This window comes from Callospermophilus lateralis, chromosome 7, assembly GCF_048772815.1.
Source record: "Callospermophilus lateralis isolate mCalLat2 chromosome 7, mCalLat2.hap1, whole genome shotgun sequence".
NCBI classification, from domain to species: Eukaryota; Metazoa; Chordata; class Mammalia; order Rodentia; family Sciuridae; genus Callospermophilus; species Callospermophilus lateralis.
In genome coordinates, this window is record NC_135311.1 from 50214659 (window position 1) to 50234190 (window position 19532).

General features: G+C 33.2%; 1 protein-coding gene across 3 annotated transcripts; it reads left to right on the plus strand.

The window, feature by feature from the left end:
• The first annotated feature begins 10538 nt into the window (after window positions 1–10538).
• Window positions 10539–17690, plus strand: LOC143642002 (pancreatic alpha-amylase-like). Of its 3 annotated transcripts, none has more exons than XM_077110116.1 (10): window positions 10539–10706; window positions 11062–11208; window positions 12028–12225; window positions 12742–12972; window positions 13734–13867; window positions 14592–14714; window positions 14808–14907; window positions 15852–15970; window positions 16070–16195; window positions 17501–17690. In XM_077110116.1, exons 1-10 carry the CDS (start codon window positions 10539–10541, stop codon window positions 17688–17690), a joined length of 1536 nt encoding a protein of 511 aa, XP_076966231.1. The 3 variants fall into 3 exon arrangements, with proteins under 3 accessions (XP_076966231.1, XP_076966232.1, XP_076966233.1); XM_077110117.1 differs by having other exon boundaries at window positions 12742–12810; XM_077110118.1 differs by lacking the exon at window positions 12742–12972.
• The last annotated feature ends 1842 nt before the right edge of the window (window positions 17691–19532 follow it).

Sequence of the window (19532 nt, forward strand, 5' to 3'; positions counted from 1 at the left end):
ATGCCATTCATTCACAATAAGGAAGAAATAAGAGATCAGTCCATTTGTGGACAAACTTTCTCCCAATCACATGGTTATTTTAGAATTTAATTGTTGAGAGAAATTTGAGAGGAAATATATTCAAGTAATCATAAGACTGAGTTTTATATTATGATGAGATGATGGGGTTGTCTCCCAATTCACAAGGCTCACATTATTACATATTTAAAGTTATGCGCTTTTGCCTTTTGATTTATCAATATTTTAAAAATAATTTAGCTTTGTTATTGTCAATACATGATCATACTTCTGCATTTGACTCGGGAATAATAGACAAAAAAAAAAAAAAACTTCATACATGAGTAAAGACCCCAGAAAATAGACACTGTTTAATTAAAAACTAGGAACTTCCCTCTGTTCCACTGATACCAGCTAGTGATGGTCACCTATCCCCTGGAAAACTTTAAAACTAGGAGATGCTGAAATCTCAGTGTACAGATTTCTCAATCCTAGGAAGGAGTCAGGGAAGAGCTCTCCATTGTCGGTGTATCAGAGTATTACAGATTCCAACAGACTTTATCCTCAACTGTTCTTTACTTATGCTGAAATAATCTTCCCATGGATATAAAATTATAAATAATTTTTCCACTGTGGAAATTAATAATGACCACATGTATTTTATAAAAAGAAAATTACCAAAAAATGTTCAAGAGTATATATTAGGCTCTTTAAAAAAAGAATAAATGAGAAAAATATATGACAATGTATTTGACCAGTAATAGAAGTTTATATTTGTATATCTCCACCTATCTTGGGTTGCTAATAAAATTCCTCAATAATATCCTTAAATTATCCCTTACTTTAACAACATCTTACCTGCACTGTGAATATCACTGATCTGTTGCTAAAAGGATGACTCAAAATTAACTGATTTGACAATGATGAAAGTATATTTCAAAATCAACACAGGTCTGCCAGAAATCCAAAAAAATAAGGATATTGTATCCTTCATTTCAAGGATTTCTGACTATTCTTTTTTCAGGGTCTCTCTCTCTTGAGGTAATCTTTTGCTACCTGTATTTGCTCTCTTATCTCATTGTTGGAGTGATCAATCTTTGCCTGTATTTGCTCATTTAGGTCATTCTTTAATTCACAGGTTATTTTAATTATGAACCTTCTGAACTCCTTTTCTGACATTTCATCATATTTTCTCTCCATCGGTACTGTTATTAGTGTCCTGGTTTGTTTGGGGCACTTTTCTCCCTTGTTTTTTCATGTTGTCTATGTGTCTTCCTTTCTTGCAGTGTGAATCTGAGATATTACATTTTGTTCCCTATATTCTTGTAGTACCCATGCATATGTTGGGCTTCCAGATCCTGCTGGTGTCCCTCACTGAGTGCTACTGCATCCTGTGTCTGGGTCCTGCTTCAGTTGGAGTGGGTGGATCTGGGCTGGTAGGCTTAACCTCCCCTGGTAGTTTGCTGTTCAAAAGGGGCAGTCCTGCACCAAAGGCTAGGCTCTGGTTGTGTCTGACCAAGAGGGAAAGGGGTGGACCAGGCCTGCTGTGCACCTGAGCCCTTCAGAGGCCCATGTGGGTGGATTTGGGCCACTGGGCTTGATCTCCCACAGTAGTCTGCTGTTCAAAAGGGATGGTCCTGCACCAAAGGCTAGTTTCTGGCTATGGCTGCCCTGTTGGGAAAGGGGTCGGCCAGGCCTACTATGCACCTGGGCCCTGCAGAGGCCTGTGTAGGTACATCTGAGCCACTGGGCTTGACCTCCCCCAGTAGTCTGCTGTGAATATACTGTGTATACAAACAGAGATATGAAATATTTTACTCTATATGTGTAATAAGAATTGTAATGCATTTCATGTCATATATAAAAAAATTAAAAATAAGGAAAGATATAAAAATAAAGAGATGTGTGAAGGGGAGAGAGATGGAATATAGAAAGGAAAGAAAAAAGGAAAAAAATTCAAAATATTAAAGATGGAAAATAATAAAGATGTCTTCTCATTCCCACATCTTATTCAGGGGATTCTAAAATATTTCTGAAAGTAGAAAGAATTATTAGAAGTTGAAAAGTGTGGAAAGGAAACAGAATGCCAAGTGATGAAAAAATGAAAGATGGAAAGAGAAATGAGTTTGTAACAATTTCAGTAGGACCAAGACTAAAAATATCAATGCTGTAATAACAATATCATAGCAAACAAGCTTACTGAGATTTTATCATATTCATACACTAGGATAACAGCTTTACTTGCATTAACTTGTTTAATCATGATAATTTCATGACATAAACATCACTTTATCTATTTTGTAGATAAGTTAAATTTACAATGGACACTTTCCAGGATCATACAACTGATAAATGGAAAGGTCAAGATTTAAAACTAGAGATCCACCCACACTGGCCTCTGCAGGGCCCAGGCCCATAGCACGCCAGGTCAACTCCTTTCCCCGTGGGGAAGTCTATGTCAGAGCCTAGCCTTTGGCACAGGACCGCCCTTTCTACCAGTTGACTACTGCAGGAGGTCAAGCCCAGTGTCCCTGATCCACCCACTCCAACTTATGGAGATCCCAGACCCAGGATGCTGTAGCATCTATTGAGGGACACCAGCAGGTCTGGAAGCCCAATATGAAAGTAAGGGTCAGAGAATTTGCACAGGTACTGCAAGAATATAGGGAAGAAACTGTAATATCTCAGATCCACACTGGAAGAAAGGAAGACACATAGATAACATGAAAAACAAGGGAGGAAAGTGCCCCAAACAAACCAGGACACTATAATAACAGAACCTATGGACAGCAAATTTGAGGAAATGTCAGAGAGGGAGTTCAGAAGGAACATAGGTAAGATGATCTGTGAATTAAAGATTGACCTAAATGAACAAATACAAGCAAAAATTCATCACTCCAACAAGGAGATAAGAGAGCAAATGCAGGTAGCAAAAGATTACCTCAAAATAGAGTTAGATACTCTCAAATAAAAACTAGTCAGAAATCCTTGAAATGAAGGATACAATAAATCAAAACCTCAATGCAAATCATAACCAACAGACTAGATCACTTGAAAGAAATGACATCAGATAATGAAAACAAAGTATACAATATGAAAAATAAAGTTGATCACACAGTGAAGGAAGGAAGAAACCACAAACAGAACATCCAAGAATTATAGGAAAGCATCAAAAGAGCAAATCTAAGAGTTATTGGGATAGAGGAAGGTACAGAGTTCCAAACCAAAGGAATGTGCAATTTCTTCAATGAGATAATATCAGAAAATTTCCCAAGCATGAAAAGCAAATTGGAAAACCAAATACAAGAGGCTTATAGGACACCAAATGTATAAAATTACCAAGGCACATTATAATGAAAATACCCAGCATACAGAATCAGGATAAAATCTTAAAAGCCGCAAGAGAGAGGAATCAGATCACATATAGGGGGAGACCAATTCGTATCTCAACAGAGTTTTCAACCCACATCTCAAAGCCAGGAGATTGTGGAACAACACGTACCAAGCTCTGAAAGAAAATGGATGCCAACCAAGAATCTTATATTGAGCAAAACTAAGCTTTAGACTTGATGATGAAATAAAAACCTTCCATGATAAACAAAATTTTTACAAGACCTTTAAAGAAAGAACTAATATCAATACTCTCCAATTAATTTTAGGGAATAGAAAAAGAGGCAGCACTTCCAAACTCATTCTATGAGGCCAATATCACTGTGATTCCAAAACCAAGCAAAGACCCATCAAAAAAAAAGATAACTTCAGACCAATATCTCTAATGAACATAGATGCAAAATTTCTCAATAAAATTCTGGCAAATCAAATACAAAAACATTTCAAAAATATCATGCACCATGATCAAGTGGAATTCATCCTGGGGATGCAAGGTTAGTTCAACGTAACATACAAAAATCAATAAATGTAATTTATCACATCAATAGACTTAAATGTAACAATCATATGTTCATCTCAATAGACTCAGAAAAAACATTTGACAACATATAGCACCATTTATGTTCAAACACTAGAAAAACTAGGGATAATAGGAACATATCTCAACATAATAAAGGTTATATATGCTAATCCCCAGGCCAACATCATTCTAAATGGAGAAAAATTGAAGGCATTCCCTCTATAAACTGGAACAAGACAGGGGTACCCTCTTTCACCTCTTCGATTTAACATAGTTCTTGAAACACTGGCCAGAGCAATTAGACAGATGAAAGAAATTAAAGGAGTACACATAGGAAAAGAAGAACTCAAATTCACACTATTTGCTGATGATATGATTCTATACCTGGAAGACCCTAAAAATTCCACCAAAAAACCTTCTAGAGTTTGTAAATGAATTCAGCAAAATAGCAGGATATAAAATCAATACCGATAAATCAAAGGCATTTCTGTATATCAGTGACAAATCCTCAGAAAGGGAAATGAGGAAAACTACCCCATTCTCAATAGCCTCAAAAAAAAAAATTCTTGGGAATCAACTTAATGAAAGAGGTGAAAGATCTATATAATAAAAATTACAGAACCCTAAAGAAAGAAGTCAAAGAAGACCTTAGAAGATGGAAAGATCTACCTTGCTCTGGATAGGGGGAATTAATATTATCCAAATGACCATACTTCCAAAAGCACTATAGATTTGATGCAATTCTGATCAAAATTCCAATGACATTCCTCATAGAAATAGAAAAAGCAATCATGAAATTCATCTGGAAAAAATAATCCATATGCCACAAAATGAAATTAAACGCCTAAGTCTCACCATACACAAAAGTCAACTCAAAATGGATCAAGTACTTAAGAATACAACCAGAGGGCTGGGGATGTGGCATGCGCAAAGCACTGGGTTTGATCCTCAGCACCACATAAAAGTAAAATAAAGATGTTGTGTCCACCGCAAACTAAAAAATAAAAATTCTCTCTCTCTCTCTCTCTCTCTCCCTCTCTCTCTCTCTCTCTCTCTTTCTCTTTCTTTAGAAAAAAAAGAATACAAGTAGAGACCCTTTGTGGAATAGAAGAAAAAGTAGGCCCTAATCTCCATCATTTGGGATTAGGCCCCAACTTCCTTAATAACACTCCTGTGGCATAAGAATTAAAATCAAGAATCAATAAATGCGATGGACTCAAACTAAAAAGCTTCTTCTCAGCAAAAGACACAATCATTTAGGTGAATAGAGAGCCTATATCTTGGGAGCAAATCTTTACCACTCACACATCGGATAGAGTACTGATCACTAGGATATATAAAGAATTCATAAAGCTAAACACCAAAAAACAAATAAACCAATCAATAAATGGGCCAAGGAACTGAAGAGACACTTCTCAGAGGTCTCACATACGGATAAATACATGAAAAAAAATGTTCGTCACCACTAGCAATTAGAGAAATCCAAATCAAAACCACTGTAAGATTTAATCTCACTCCAGTTAGAGTGGTAGCTATTATGCATACAAACAACAATATGTGTTGGCCAGGATGTGGGGAAAAGGGTACACTCATACACTGCTGGTGAGCCTAAAATTTGGTGCAGCCAATATGGAAAGCAGTATGGAGATTTCTTGGAAATTGGGAATGGAACCACCATTGGACCCAGCTAACCCTCTCCTCTGTCTATACCCAAAGGACTTAAAAAGAACATACTACAGGGACACAGCTACATGAATGTCTATAGCAGTACAATTCACAACAGCTAAACTGTGGAATCAACCTATATGCCCTTCAATAGATGAATGGATTAAAAATGTGGCATATATACACAATGGAATATTACTGAGCAATAAAAGAGAATAAATTCATGGTCTTTGCAGGTAAATGGATAGAGTTAGAGAAGATAATGCTAAATCAAGTTAGCCAATACCCCCAAACCAAACGCTGAATGTTTTCTTTAATATAAGGGGCCTGATTCATAGTGAGGTAGGATGCGGGAGCATAGGAGGAATAGACAGACTCTAGATAGGGCAGAGGGGATGGAAGGGAAGGGAGGAGGCATGGGGTAATTAATGATGGTGAAATGTGATGATCATGTACTATCCAAAGTACATGTATGAAGACACAAATTGGTGTGAATATACTATGTATACAACAAGAGATATGAAAATTATGGTCTCTATATGTAATAAGAATTATAATGTGTTCTGCTGTCATATATGCATTAAAAAATTTACATTAAAGAAAGATTTAAAACTAGCTTGTCTTAATCTTTAGGTCATGTTCTGAACCATCACATTTTGGAATTTGTTACCTTCAATCAAGTGTGACATTCAAATGAATCCTCTCTTCTCTCTCAACTCTTTAGAGCATCAGCCCTATATTGTCACCAACTGTCTAATCAGTCTTCTCTTCTACTCTGATTCTAATTCTCAACCACATCCAGTTAGTGTCTTGTAAACCTTGCAAATGTTGCTTTTTTGTTTGTTATTGAAAACCATTCTCTGGTAATGAAATAGCTCTTTATTCTCTCCTTCCTATACCCTCTACCCCATCTTTTATATCAATTGATGGGTTTTGCCCAAAGTTATATCTTTGCTTTCAATGTCTCTCTTGGTACCTTGTCAGCTATCAAGGATGTAGTTTTCCAAAACAGATAATTCTGACAGCGTTAGCCAGGACATTATTTGGGGATGACATCTGTTCTGCTCAGTATCTCTGATAAATCAATAAATATTTTGAGTGTCATTCCTCAAAATATCATAGCTTTATTGGAAATTCCCACATTTCTCTGCTTTTTTGCTTCTCACACCTATCTTTTAAGTTGTTTTTGTATTCCCATGTAGGTTTAAAAGTTAAAGCTCAAACTCAGTGTTTAGTGTTCCTGTAACCATTCTACCTTTAAATTGTACTGTAAGTGATAAGGGCATTGCCATTTTCCACTCACCCAAACTTTAAATAACAGAGTCCCTTTAACTCCAATTTTTTCTTCCCTGATATCTATTTAGCTACCATTTCCTGTGGTCAATCTTCACCAGATTTATTGCATCTATCCTCTCTGTATAAGTTAATTATCACTTAAAAACAATATTTCATGTGCTGGTTCAGCCCTGGATCATCATTCACCTACTGTTAGCTAGTGGGTCAAAAACTCAGATGACTGGAATGGCTAGGGAAAACCAGACCTCTTTACCTATCTGTTCATTCCAACTCTGCACACAGCACAAAAGTCTCGGATTTTGATAAGATTAAGCCTGCTACAAGTCCTAATAAAATTTTTGCTTGTTTCTTATTGACTGACATTTCACTCTACAAGGCAAATCACACACTGTATAAGTCAATCCCAGAGACTATATAGGAAGAGACTCCACATAGGTATGGCTACTGGAAAATGTTATTCATCTGGTCGCCCTTATAGCAACGATCTGCAATTCTTTCCTAATTCTCATTCTTATTTCGATAATCCTAGTTCAGATTTTCATGACTGCCTGTTTAATAATCTTCAGGATTTCTAGTGTTTCTGTCCCTGCTACCTGTGCCTTCTAATCCATCTGTTATACTTAAAAAGTTCTAATCAAGTTCCTTTCCTGTCTAAAGCAAACAAACAGTACCTTGGTATAGGATTCCAAGAAAAGTGTTTTCTTCTTCCTGACTTTGAGCAATCTCAATACATCTTTACCACCTGATGCCCATGGTTCTTCCACACCTTAACTTACAATTTTAAAGCATTACTTTCCTCCTTCCCCTTACTCACATTTGATAATTCTATTTTTCTTACTAAAATGGAATTTTACCTGATCTTTTTTCATTAAAGTCAAACCCATTCTTTGAATCAATTTTTTCTTCCCCTATTCATGTCAGAAATTACTTTTTGTGTCAATAAAATCTTAACACACTTTACTCATGACTCTCTTACCACAATGATCTCACCCTTCACTTTACTATGGTTGGCTTTTGTGTGTGGCTGTATCCCTTCTGATCCTTAACCTCTAGAAGAACTCTACGAGGATCTGACATATCACATATATAATTTAACATTTTTAATGACCATTTGTAAAGAAGAAAAAAATGTACTGAGGTTATTCATGTTAATAATAGATTTTACTTATCTTAATGTCTCTCAGAATATTATTTCAACAAGTAAAAAATTATTGATTTTCATGTTCTAGTTTTATATTAACTCTGAAATACAAGTATATTTTATACTTACATCATATTTCTGTTCAAATTAGCAACATTTCAATGCTCCATAGATAATTCTTGCTGGTGGCTTTTATAGTGAACATCCCAACTTCAGAAATACGGAAGACATACTGATGTAACACAGAAAATGTCACTTCATAGTCAGACCTGTTTTTATATTTTCCCCTTGTCACTTGCTACAGAAGTTTGGACAATTTGCTCAGTCTCTCTAGGCCTTAGTTTCTTCATGTATATGAAATTTTTGAAAAGACAAGATTGAAGTATTATACAATTTCTGACATGGTGTTCATTTATTTATAAAATGAATACATAACCCATAATAACCTCAATGTCTTGCATGATACTTGGAGCTCAGAGTATATGTTAGATAGCCATTTATTGAGCATATTAGACATACTAATCATTTGCTAGGTTCAACATTACATATGGTGTCTACCTTTTAAAAGATCTGTTCAGAATGGTGAACATGTAATATTTATTATTTATATAAATTATATATATATATATATATATATATATATATATATATATATATATATATATATATATAGTTAAAAAGCTGTTACACAGAAGAGGAGTTATAAACTATGCCTGGGAATATAAGTGTAGGGTTTATAAAGATGTTGCTTCAACTCAATATATGCCAGGTACATAACAATGGTGGAAGAGAATCATAGGAAGAATACCAGGAGGTATGAACTTACATGTAAAACACATGGAATTTTGATTGCCCACATGGTTGGTCCCAGGAAGGACCAAAGGAGAGTGCTGTGAATACTAGAGAAATGATTAGGGAATAATTGGAATAATAACTTTTCCCCAGAGATAGTACTTTCTCATTTTCCCTCATCTTGATAGATGATATTCATCACCAAATATCTATATCTTTAGTGTCTGCATTTCATAATTCTTTAGATTGAATATACCCATAAACGTGTTGCCTCTCACCTTTGAAACATCCTATCTATGCCCTAGTCAAAGTCACCCACCTCTTTCCTGGACTACTATAAAAAGCTTCTAGCTTATCTTCCTTTCTTCATTCTTATACTCCAGTTTCTGATTTCCTCCAAGAGGCAATGATTATTTCCTTTTTAAGCACAGCATGCTCTTTCAGCTCTCCTTACAGCATCACTAGCTCTCTTTCTTGATTCATTCTAAGATCTGACCTACCTATCTATTTTCAATTCATTTGCTTTTCCATTTCTCACACATGCTTTAGCCTTGCTAACTTAAAAAAAAAAGTTTCTTTAGTATTCCAAGATTTTTTCACCCATGAGTTTTTGCTTTCTCCTCTATCTAGATTGGTCATTTCCTTGTCTTCAAATGACTACTTATTTTTAATTCTTTAATTCACAACTAAAATCACTCCCTCAGTAATGTTTCACTGACAATCCAGACTGATAGTGACGTTACTCTCTATTTTATTATGCTGTTACTTCATAGTAGTTTTTATTGAAATCTGAAATTATTATCACCCCTATTATTCTCATTACTGATATTATATTTACTTGCATATTTTGTTTTTTTTTCTACTAGAATGCAAGCTCTCTTGGAATAGAAAAATGACTGTCTTACTCATCATTATATCCCTTATATTATCCTTAATACTTGGCAAAGGAGAACACTCAATCTTTGTTGAAAGGATGGATAAAATTTTCCCAAATATACTATTAATTAAGGAGGAAAAGTATGTGCATTCTTTGATTTAGTGTTTTACTACACATAAAAGATATTTGGCTATGGGGAGAAAATCATAACAACCACAAATCCTATTATTCCAGCATAAATTCTACTATTCTAGCACAAAATCTACTACTCTAGCCATGTTATTAAGCACTTGATTTGAAGGGAGGGGGTCTAATTCTCCAATTTATGGGCATTTAAATTTCAAATAGTTTTTAAATTTTAATGCACAAATGTAAATAACTAAAAATTTGTGTGTGGGAAGGAGGATAAGAAAATTAATGTCTTGTTTCTTTTTGGAAATTGAAATATTACAAACATTGCAGATAAATAGTTCAAACAAGATTTTGAGTATACCTTGAGTTGTGTCTAATTGTAACTTTCTTTCTATTAGTAAAGCACATCAGAAATAAGATATATTTATAGCTAAATAATATATGAATGAGGACTGTTTATGTATGTCACATGCTAGATATTTGAAATGGCTAATATTCTTTTAATAAGAACAACATTAAGTTCTAAAAGGTCATTTAAGGTTATTTTCTTGGGAGATCATACGAATGTTCTTCACCTCTTGAGTTAACATTATTATTGATAATCTTTTTCACATTCCAGTATTTGTACTCTAAATATTTATTTATCTTAACATTTACTTTGTCAAATGTGCTCTTTTTACAGGAATATAAATAGTTGCTAGAAAGAACAGTGGCAGCTTCAGAGCAAAATGAAGTTCTTTTTGCTGCTTTCAGCCCTTGGGCTCTGTTGGGCTCAGTACTCCCCAAACACTCAACAGGGAAGGACTTCTATGGTCCACTTGTTTGAGTGGCGCTGGGTTGATATTGCTCAGGAATGTGAGCGATACTTAGCTCCCAATGGATTTGGAGGAGTTCAGGTAAAGATTGTTCACATCATAAATTGCAACATTTACTTGAGGTTATGATAAATGATATAGTAAAATGGCAATCCATTTCTGTGAATCTGAGATAATATTTTACTTCACATATAAGTCCTCTGAAACAGTTTTCTGAGGAAGAAAATAATTAGTATTGGTGGCAACTTTATATTTTGTTTCAGGATAACAGCAGGACATTTTTATTGTGCTGTTAATGTTTTAGAGTGGTTATAAAGTAATGTAGCTGCATGTACAAAGATTCAGCAATAATTTTAGGTTATTAATTTGTTTTAGAGGTTTTAATGATATAAAATAATCTATTATTTGATAATCATTAAGTTTGTTTTGTTTGTAGATCTCACCACCCAATGAAAATATTGTTGTTAACAACCCTTCAAGACCTTGGTGGGAAAGATACCAACCAATTAGCTATAAAATATGCACAAGATCTGGAAATGAAGATGAGTTCAGAAACATGGTGACTAGGTGTAACAATGTTGGTGTAAGTGAATTTAAGTTTCCTTTAAAAATATTATATAGGAAGATAATTTCTTCATTTTTTTTTCTCTCTTGAGCAGAAAGTTTCTGGCACATGAATTTTAAAATTTTACTTCATACTTGAGCAGTAACTCAAAATGAACTATTGCCTTATGTTCAACCTTTATAAATACTCCTATATGTTCCATTTATCTACTAAAGAAAAGACCATTTAAAGTTTAAAGAAGAATTTACTTGTAAAGCAAGGCATCAACTTTAAATCCTTATAGCTAAATACATTCCTCATTAAGTGTTAGAAGTTCCAATTACAATAGTTGCTATAATTTTTATGTGACTTATCTACAAGTAAATTCCTGAGTACTCTTCTCCATCATTTTTATTTAATAATAAATAGTCATTTTCACTTTATGGTGAGGAGAGTAATGATAGGCAATATCTATCTTCCTTTCTTCAGATCCTAAGCAGAGTGTAAAAGCTACTTGTTTCTTTTTCCTTGTGATCCACTGAAATTTCAAAAATTAATACATTCTTGTGTGTCAACTGATTCTTACCACCTCAAAAATGCCTTTCTTAATAATTATCATAGTTTCTGCTTTTCTCAATTCATCATTTATGTAAATATATGACCAGACACTAGAATGGTTATCACTCTTCATTTCACATTATTTTACTTTCATGCTTCACTTTTTAGTCTTATTGGAAAATGAAATTATGCAATAATAAAGAAATATTTTAGATTTTAATGAATATTCTGTAAAGTTTAATCAATAATGTGTCAGATTTTTACCTAAAATAAAACTGAAGTAAACCCTTTGCTTTTCAGGTCCGAATTTATGTGGATGCTGTAATTAATCATATGTGTGGTGAAGGGGGAGGTGCAGGAACAAGCAGTACTTGTGGAAGCTACTTCAATGCTGGAAATAGGGAGTTTCCAGCAGTCCCATACTCTGGTTGGGATTTTAATGATGGTAAATGTAAAACCTCAAGTGGCGGCATTGAGAGCTATAATGATGCTTATCAGGTAATTTTCTTTTGAAAATAATGATCTGAATAAAGAACTACCTATGCCTTTAATTATGCACATGTAACTTTCTTAAACACTGATTTTAAACACTAGTTTAGATTCCTAGGTAAAATAAGTAACCATGACTGCATAAAAATAAAAAAGAAACTCAATAATCCAAAGCATTCTGCAGTCATGATACTAGGTATAGAACTCAGTGATAAAATACTTGCCTGGCATGTGTAAGGCACTGGGTTTACTCCTCAATTCCAGAAGGATAAATAAATAAATAAATTCCTCCAATCAATTAAAAAGCTCATCTATTCATTTTCTACCTTCTCCATTTTTATGCTAGAAAATATTTCAAAGTGCATCCACAGAATAATGCCAATATTCCCAAAGCCCAATTTAAAAAATGAATTATGGAAATATATGTTGATGAATAAATGAATGAATAAATGATCAAATGGATTCTCAGATGAAAGATGATATTTAAAAACAACAACAACAACAACAAAATTTTTACCTCAACAGGTCAGAGATTGTCGTCTGGTTGGTCTTCTTGATCTTGCCCTGGAGAAAGATTATGTGCGCACCCAAATTGCCAATTATATGAACCATCTCATTGATATTGGTGTAGCAGGGTTCAGACTGGATGCTTCTAAGCATATGTGGCCTGGAGACATAAAGGCAGTTTTGGATAAACTGCATAATCTAAACACAAACTGGTTCCCTGGAGGAAGCAGGCCTTTCATTTTCCAGGAGGTACATTCATCTATATATGTGCATAAAAACTATATCATTTCATTCACTAGGAAATAAATGACAGATTTAATTAAATAAGAAATTTCTGTAGGTTAATGGCTGAGTCATTGATATACTGTAGTATTCTTAAAATTTTTATTTAGAAATAACCCGTTTAACTTTTTATCAAAGTATGTTCTTTGGAACTACAGAACATTTATTTAGGCTACAAATCACAGCTATTTACTACCTTCCAGAGACCATTATACAAGACCAAAAAGTACATAGTTGTTGTTCTAAGCCAGTCTGAGTTTAAATCTTCACTGTACAACTACTAGCTATCTAAGTTTATAGTGAAATTAATTTTCCTTTCTGTGAAACAAATTCTTTTTTCATCTAAAGAAAAGGAATAATGAGAAAGTTTATGTTTTTGTTCTTTTTGGAAAATTAAACGTATTAATAATTATCGAGCATTGAGAAATATTGATCAGATAGTGAGTTCTATGATAGTGTGAACTAATGTTTATATAATTATTGTGCAAGACTAAATGAGATCAGGATTTTCACAGGACCACAGGTTACTTCATCATAGATATCTCTTTCAATATTGTGACATATATTTTATCAAAACAAAATAAGAATCTCAGTGTGATGAAAGCAGTTTTAAGCATTTCAAATAACATAGATGTTTTAGGCTATTTTTATGTTATATTAATTTTTTCATTAAAATACTTTAAAAGGTTTGTACATTAAAATGATATTTTCCCCTGTGTATCAACCAGGTGATTGATCTGGGTGGTGAGGCAATTACAAGTAGTGAGTACTTTGGAAATGGCCGTGTGACAGAATTCAAGTATGGTGCAAAACTGGGCACAGTCATTCGCAGGTGGAATGGAGAGAAGATGGCTTACTTAAAGTAAATATAATTTGTCATTTTTAGTACTTTACAGATCTATTAGACATACTACTCCAGTATGAGTTTTCTTCTTAGAACCTTCTTACATAATCAAGAAGTAGATTATTAATAAATGTTATTCTTCTTTAAACCACAATTAATCATCTTTTTAATTTAGAATATCAGTCACAAGGAAGTATTCTGGAAACCAAAACATCACCTAAATATTTTCATCTATCTATTATTTGAGTACACTAGATTTGAGTAATGTTTCCTTATAATCTATTAAAGCTAGATTATTTTCAGAGGATCCTACCATTTATAAAGTACCTACAATTTGGCCATAACTATGGAATAAGTATGCATTTTCTCAACTCTTTAATTTGAAACATTAAGGTGTTCATTCTAAAGGAATAAAGTGTTGAAGCCTCATTTTAACCAAGTTTGCCTTTCTGTACAATGTGGTATGAATATTAACCCTTCAGAAATCCACATAAAATGCATATCCTGAAATCTTTAAAAGAACCATTTTATGACAAAAATCTTACATATGAATGGATACAAGGAATTCTACATATATACAAAAACAGAATGAATTTATAGATTTGTTAATCTACAAAAACTCTAAATTCTATGGAATAATTAATTAGAGAGTTTAATCTAAGGATGCTACATAAAAAGAGATGCAGATTTAGATTACCCTAAACCCATTGTAAAAGAATGAAAATATTTATTTTTTTAATAGGAACTGGGGAGAAGGTTGGGGTTTCATGCCCTCAGACAGAGCTCTAGTCTTTGTGGATAACCATGACAACCAACGAGGACATGGAGCTGGAGGATCATCCATTCTTACATTCTGGGATGCAAGGTAGGAGAAAAACCTCTCTACATGTCTTTAACTCACCTTTCAATGATAGTAATAATAGTCTATTCTATATTAATATATTTTTATAACTTTTAGGCTGTATAAAATGGCAGTTGGATTTATGCTTGCTCATCCTTATGGATTTACACGAGTAATGTCAAGCTACCGTTGGCAAAGAAACTTTGTGAATGGACAAGTAAGTTTTGAATTTGTTCAAAATATCTTTTTCTCAAGCAAAAGTAGGTAATTTTGTTTTAATTTCTCATGAGGTTGTTGCATTCAATATTTATACATCAAGTATTTATTTAAATGGAAACCTAAGACTAATCTCTGATTTTAGTAATGGAAAGGATATTGAATACATAAAATTTATGTTCTCTTTTTTTTCAAAGAGTATGAAAACTATTCAGTAATAGGACAGATATCCACACACTAAGAAAGAAAAACTTATGAATAAGAACAAGTTACAGGGTATAAAATATATACTTATCATAAGTACCCAATTTCATAGAGTTGATATGAAGATTACACATGCTAAAACTTATCAAGAACTTAAATCGGTTCCTGTTTTTATTATCAGAAATATAAATATTATGAAAATATTTTTTAAAAAAGTTTTATGGAATGCAAAGAATTGGTTCAGCTGAGTTGAAGTTAAATGAGGAAAATATCTTAAAAGATGAATGAAATGAAATACATTATGGAATTAAAAATTTACAGACTGCTTCAGGATAAGTAAGAATGAGAAAAATATCAGGGGTATGGTAAAAACATAAATCCAAATATCAATTTCAATACTGAACTGAGAAATAGGTTATGAAGATGCTTTAAAAGTTAAGTGAGGGTTTTCTTTCTAACTGAAGATTTCAGATGTAGCATCATTACAGAGACTTTATATCTAAAGTAAATCCTTTTCCTATAATTCAGAAAGATACCTAAAGAACCAGAGTTTAGAAAGATGATAAAAACTCAGTAAAGGTCTATAAAAATACTATATCTGATTTATTCTTAAAAAAAAAAAAAAAAAAAACACTGCAGAGACAAGTAGCGGGACCAATTAATTGAGAGGTGTAATGAAGGAAGAAAAAGGTGTGTGTGTGTGTGTGTGTGTGTTAAAAATCTGCTTTTGTTTAAATTAAGGATGTTAATGATTGGATTGGACCACCAAATAATAATGGAGTGATCAAAGAAGTAACTATTAATCCAGACACTACTTGTGGCAATGACTGGGTCTGTGAACATCGATGGCGCCAAATAAGGTAAGAGTAATACATATCCTCTAACACTTTCCTTAACATTTTACTTTAAAATGTTTGAGTTTAAGAATGTCAACATTTTGTATGATCCTGTGCTTTTAGAAACATGGTTATTTTCCGAAATGTGGTTGATGGCCAGCCTTTTCAAAACTGGTGGGATAATGGTAGCAACCAAGTGGCCTTTGGAAGAGGAAACAAAGGATTCATTGTCTTTAATAATGATGACTGGTAAGTGGATATCAATTTTAAATAATTTTTACACTGTTATGTTCTAGTTTTATTCTATTCAGGTTCATTTACTTTTTTCATATCTTTAAAATCCTTTAAGTCAGGGAATCAAAAAAAATAAGAAATCAGAAAAGTAAAGAAAAAAAATAATGATGGCATTTATTCCCACCCCCACTATTTTTATAAGGGTTTTTATTTGAATTAGAGTTTCTTATGCATCCATGCAATATTGTGTACTAAATATTATGCATATTATGCTAATATTACATGAGCTACTAAATATACCAACAGTTAATATAAGGATGGCAAAATCTCTAAAAGAACATGGCTTTCAGTCTCAATGTTAGTACTGGAATATCTTTTTTAGCTCTGTATCTCAACTACTCCACTATCTGCTCCTTTGCTATATATTCTTCACTTCCTACCTCTCAGGGACAAGTACTACTTTAAAGTGTATGTGTTAGAAATGTATCTTATGGCCAATGATATTCCCACTAGATTTTTTTTAGTTTTACTTCTAAAGCTTCTCATTGCTGGCCTTTCTTTAGTGATACTGATAGCCTATTCTTATAGTTTAATGAGTCTTTCATATGGAGAACTACAGCCAGAAGAACTCTGCCAGCTGTGGAATGTCTCAGTCCCACCCCAACTTCTGCTCATGTTTAGCTCAGGTTAGGCTAAAATTACATTTAATTGGTCAAAAATAAATAAATAAGTAATGTGTCTTTCTTTTTCTTCCAAAAGAGCCTATGGCTAATTCTTTAATTTCTGTGTTTTCTGCATAGAAGAACTGAAATAAATTTATACAAGATAGTTTTTTCTTCCAAGATATATACTTCTTCATAAAAATGCTAGAATATTTTTTCTTCTAATTCTAATGATTTTTGGTCTCTTGAAAAAAATATTTTTTGAAGAAAAATTCCAATTTTAATTCTTTAAAGCAATAAGTATTTTTATAAATTCACAAAAAGCAAATAGAAAATATTTATGTTTACCACAGGCAGTACTTTTATCTAAAGGTAGCAATTCCTGTAGATCTTCACTGCTATTCTTCAACTTTTATGGTCTGGTAATAGTCACCACTAACTAGGAATGGATAGGTGTTCTGTATGATTACATTGTACTGAGAGTGCTGTTCACATCCACTGGAAAGATCGCTGTGTTTCCATTTTCTTCTTATTGAGATCTTGACTGCTTAAAGTTCTATTGCACAAAAACTAAGCTGTTCATTTACTTTAGAGAGAATCTGAATTCTTATATTTGATTGTAATGAATTTAACTTAAATATCAAATTTTGTTTTATAGGTCATTGTCAACAACTTTGCAAACTGGTCTTCCTGGTGGCACATATTGTGATGTCATTTCTGGAGATAAAATTAATGGAGATTGCACAGGAATTAAAGTCTATGTTTCCAGTGATGGCAAGGCTCAGATTTCTATTAGTAACTCTGCTGAAGACCCATTCATTGCAATTCATGCTGATTCAAAGTTGTAAAATTTAATTAAATGCAAATACACAGCATTATCAAGTGTCCTTTTTTTATTGTGTGTATATATATATATATATATATATATATATATATATATCAGTTTTCATAATCCTTTAATTTTATTGTAAGTTGTATGTCATCAACTTGAAAAGATCAAGCATTAAAAAATCACATGACTTATATGTATAATTATAAGAAAACTACAGGCAAGGTGTTATTGTTTTAGAAGACATACTTTAACTTACTTGTCAAGGGAATTTCTAAGAACTCACAAAGTCATTTTGACAAATACATTTATTGTCATTGACACCATTTGTCCACTATGTATCTCTTATTTCTGAGATATAGTCTGAAATTCTGTCTACAATTTACAGATATAGTCTGAAATTCTGTCTATAATTCTCTCACAGAGTCTTTCTGTCAATTAGAAAGAGCTGGTTTAATGGTGATTCACATAGTGAGATAGCTCAATTGGATGGTTTTCACAATACAGAAGTGGTTTTATAATTTACAGAGTTAAAAATAGAAGAGACTGGGGCTCAGTGGTCGAACAATTGCCTAGCATGCGTGAGGCACTGGGTTCATTTCTCAGCATCACATATAAATAAATGAATAAAATAAAGGTCCACCAACATCTTAAAAAAAGTTAAAAAAATAGAAGGGACTTCAATTGCATACTCTATAATTTTTAATATTTTTGAGCCCACAGGAACATTCTACTCCTTTCCTTATAGTCTTCTCTCACTTTCTTTTTTTTAAATTTTGTTTTAGCTGTAGTTGAACACAATGCCTTTTTATTTTATTTGTATATTTTCATGTGGTGCTGAGGATCAAACCCATCGCCTGGCACATGCTAGATGATCTGAGCCACAACCCCTGATCTCTTTTCATTTTCTTTCAGTGTTTTGACTTGCTGTCACATGGCTTTTCATTCCTGCTCCAACCTCTAACATGGATGTTCAATTAAGGCTTTCATGACACTATATTCTCCAGATTTTCTTTGTAATCCTCTAGTTGTTTATTCCCCATTGTCTTAAAATTTAACATAGAATTTCTTATGGCACTTACCTAGATCTTTGTATAACTCAGTTGTTTTATAATGCTTAAGTGAGAAGAAAGAAGAAATAAATTGAAAACTCTTCTTTTCATCTATAAATTTATCTGTCTCTGCCATGAAACAGATTTATAGTGCATTTGTTACAACTTCAGCACAATTCATCTTGTGCTCCAATTTTTTACAATTTCTGTGACTATTATGATACAGAACACACACACACACACACATATACACACAAACACACAATTTTCATGAAGCAAGTTAATTATTTACAGAGAGGCAGCAAGGGGCAACAGACACCTAGCATAGCCATTCTCCTAAGGCTCAGGAAAGCTGCACAGGTTAGATGAGTCTCATCAGCATGTGTCTCATTTGTTCTACAGCAGAGGGCAAAAGGATGACTTCCCTAGATTGTATAACCCCGGGATTCACAAGATTTTCTGGGCTAACATGTAGAAGGCCATCTGGTTCTTGGAGGGACAAAAGCACTTTGGTCTGTTATTGCTAATTCCCATTTCTCCTTATTTCAGGATGTTGTTCTTGATAACTAAAAGTGTAAAAGGGAGACCAACTGGCTGGACCACAACATCCTCGAGGATAGTCATTCATTTGCCCATAGGATTTTCTTTTTTTCTTTTCTTTTCTTTTTCTTTTTTTTAGAGATAGAGACAGAATTTTTTTAATATTTATTTTATTTTTTTGTTAGTTTTCGGCGGATACAACAACATCTTTTGTTTGTATGTGGTGCTGAGGATCGAACCCGGGCCGTACGCATGCCAGGAGAGCGCGC

Bases quoted from the DNA above. Each gene is read 5' to 3' on its own strand.
- LOC143642002 (XM_077110116.1), top strand. From the start codon at position 10,539: ATGAAGTTCTTTTTGCTGCTTTCAGCCCTTGGGCTCTGTTGGGCTCAG. The intron at 14,908-15,851 runs GTAAGTTTTGAA...GTTTAAATTAAG, and splicing joins GAAACTTTGTGAATGGACAA to GATGTTAATGATTGGATTGG. The intron at 15,971-16,069 runs GTAAGAGTAATA...CTGTGCTTTTAG, and splicing joins CATCGATGGCGCCAAATAAG to AAACATGGTTATTTTCCGAA.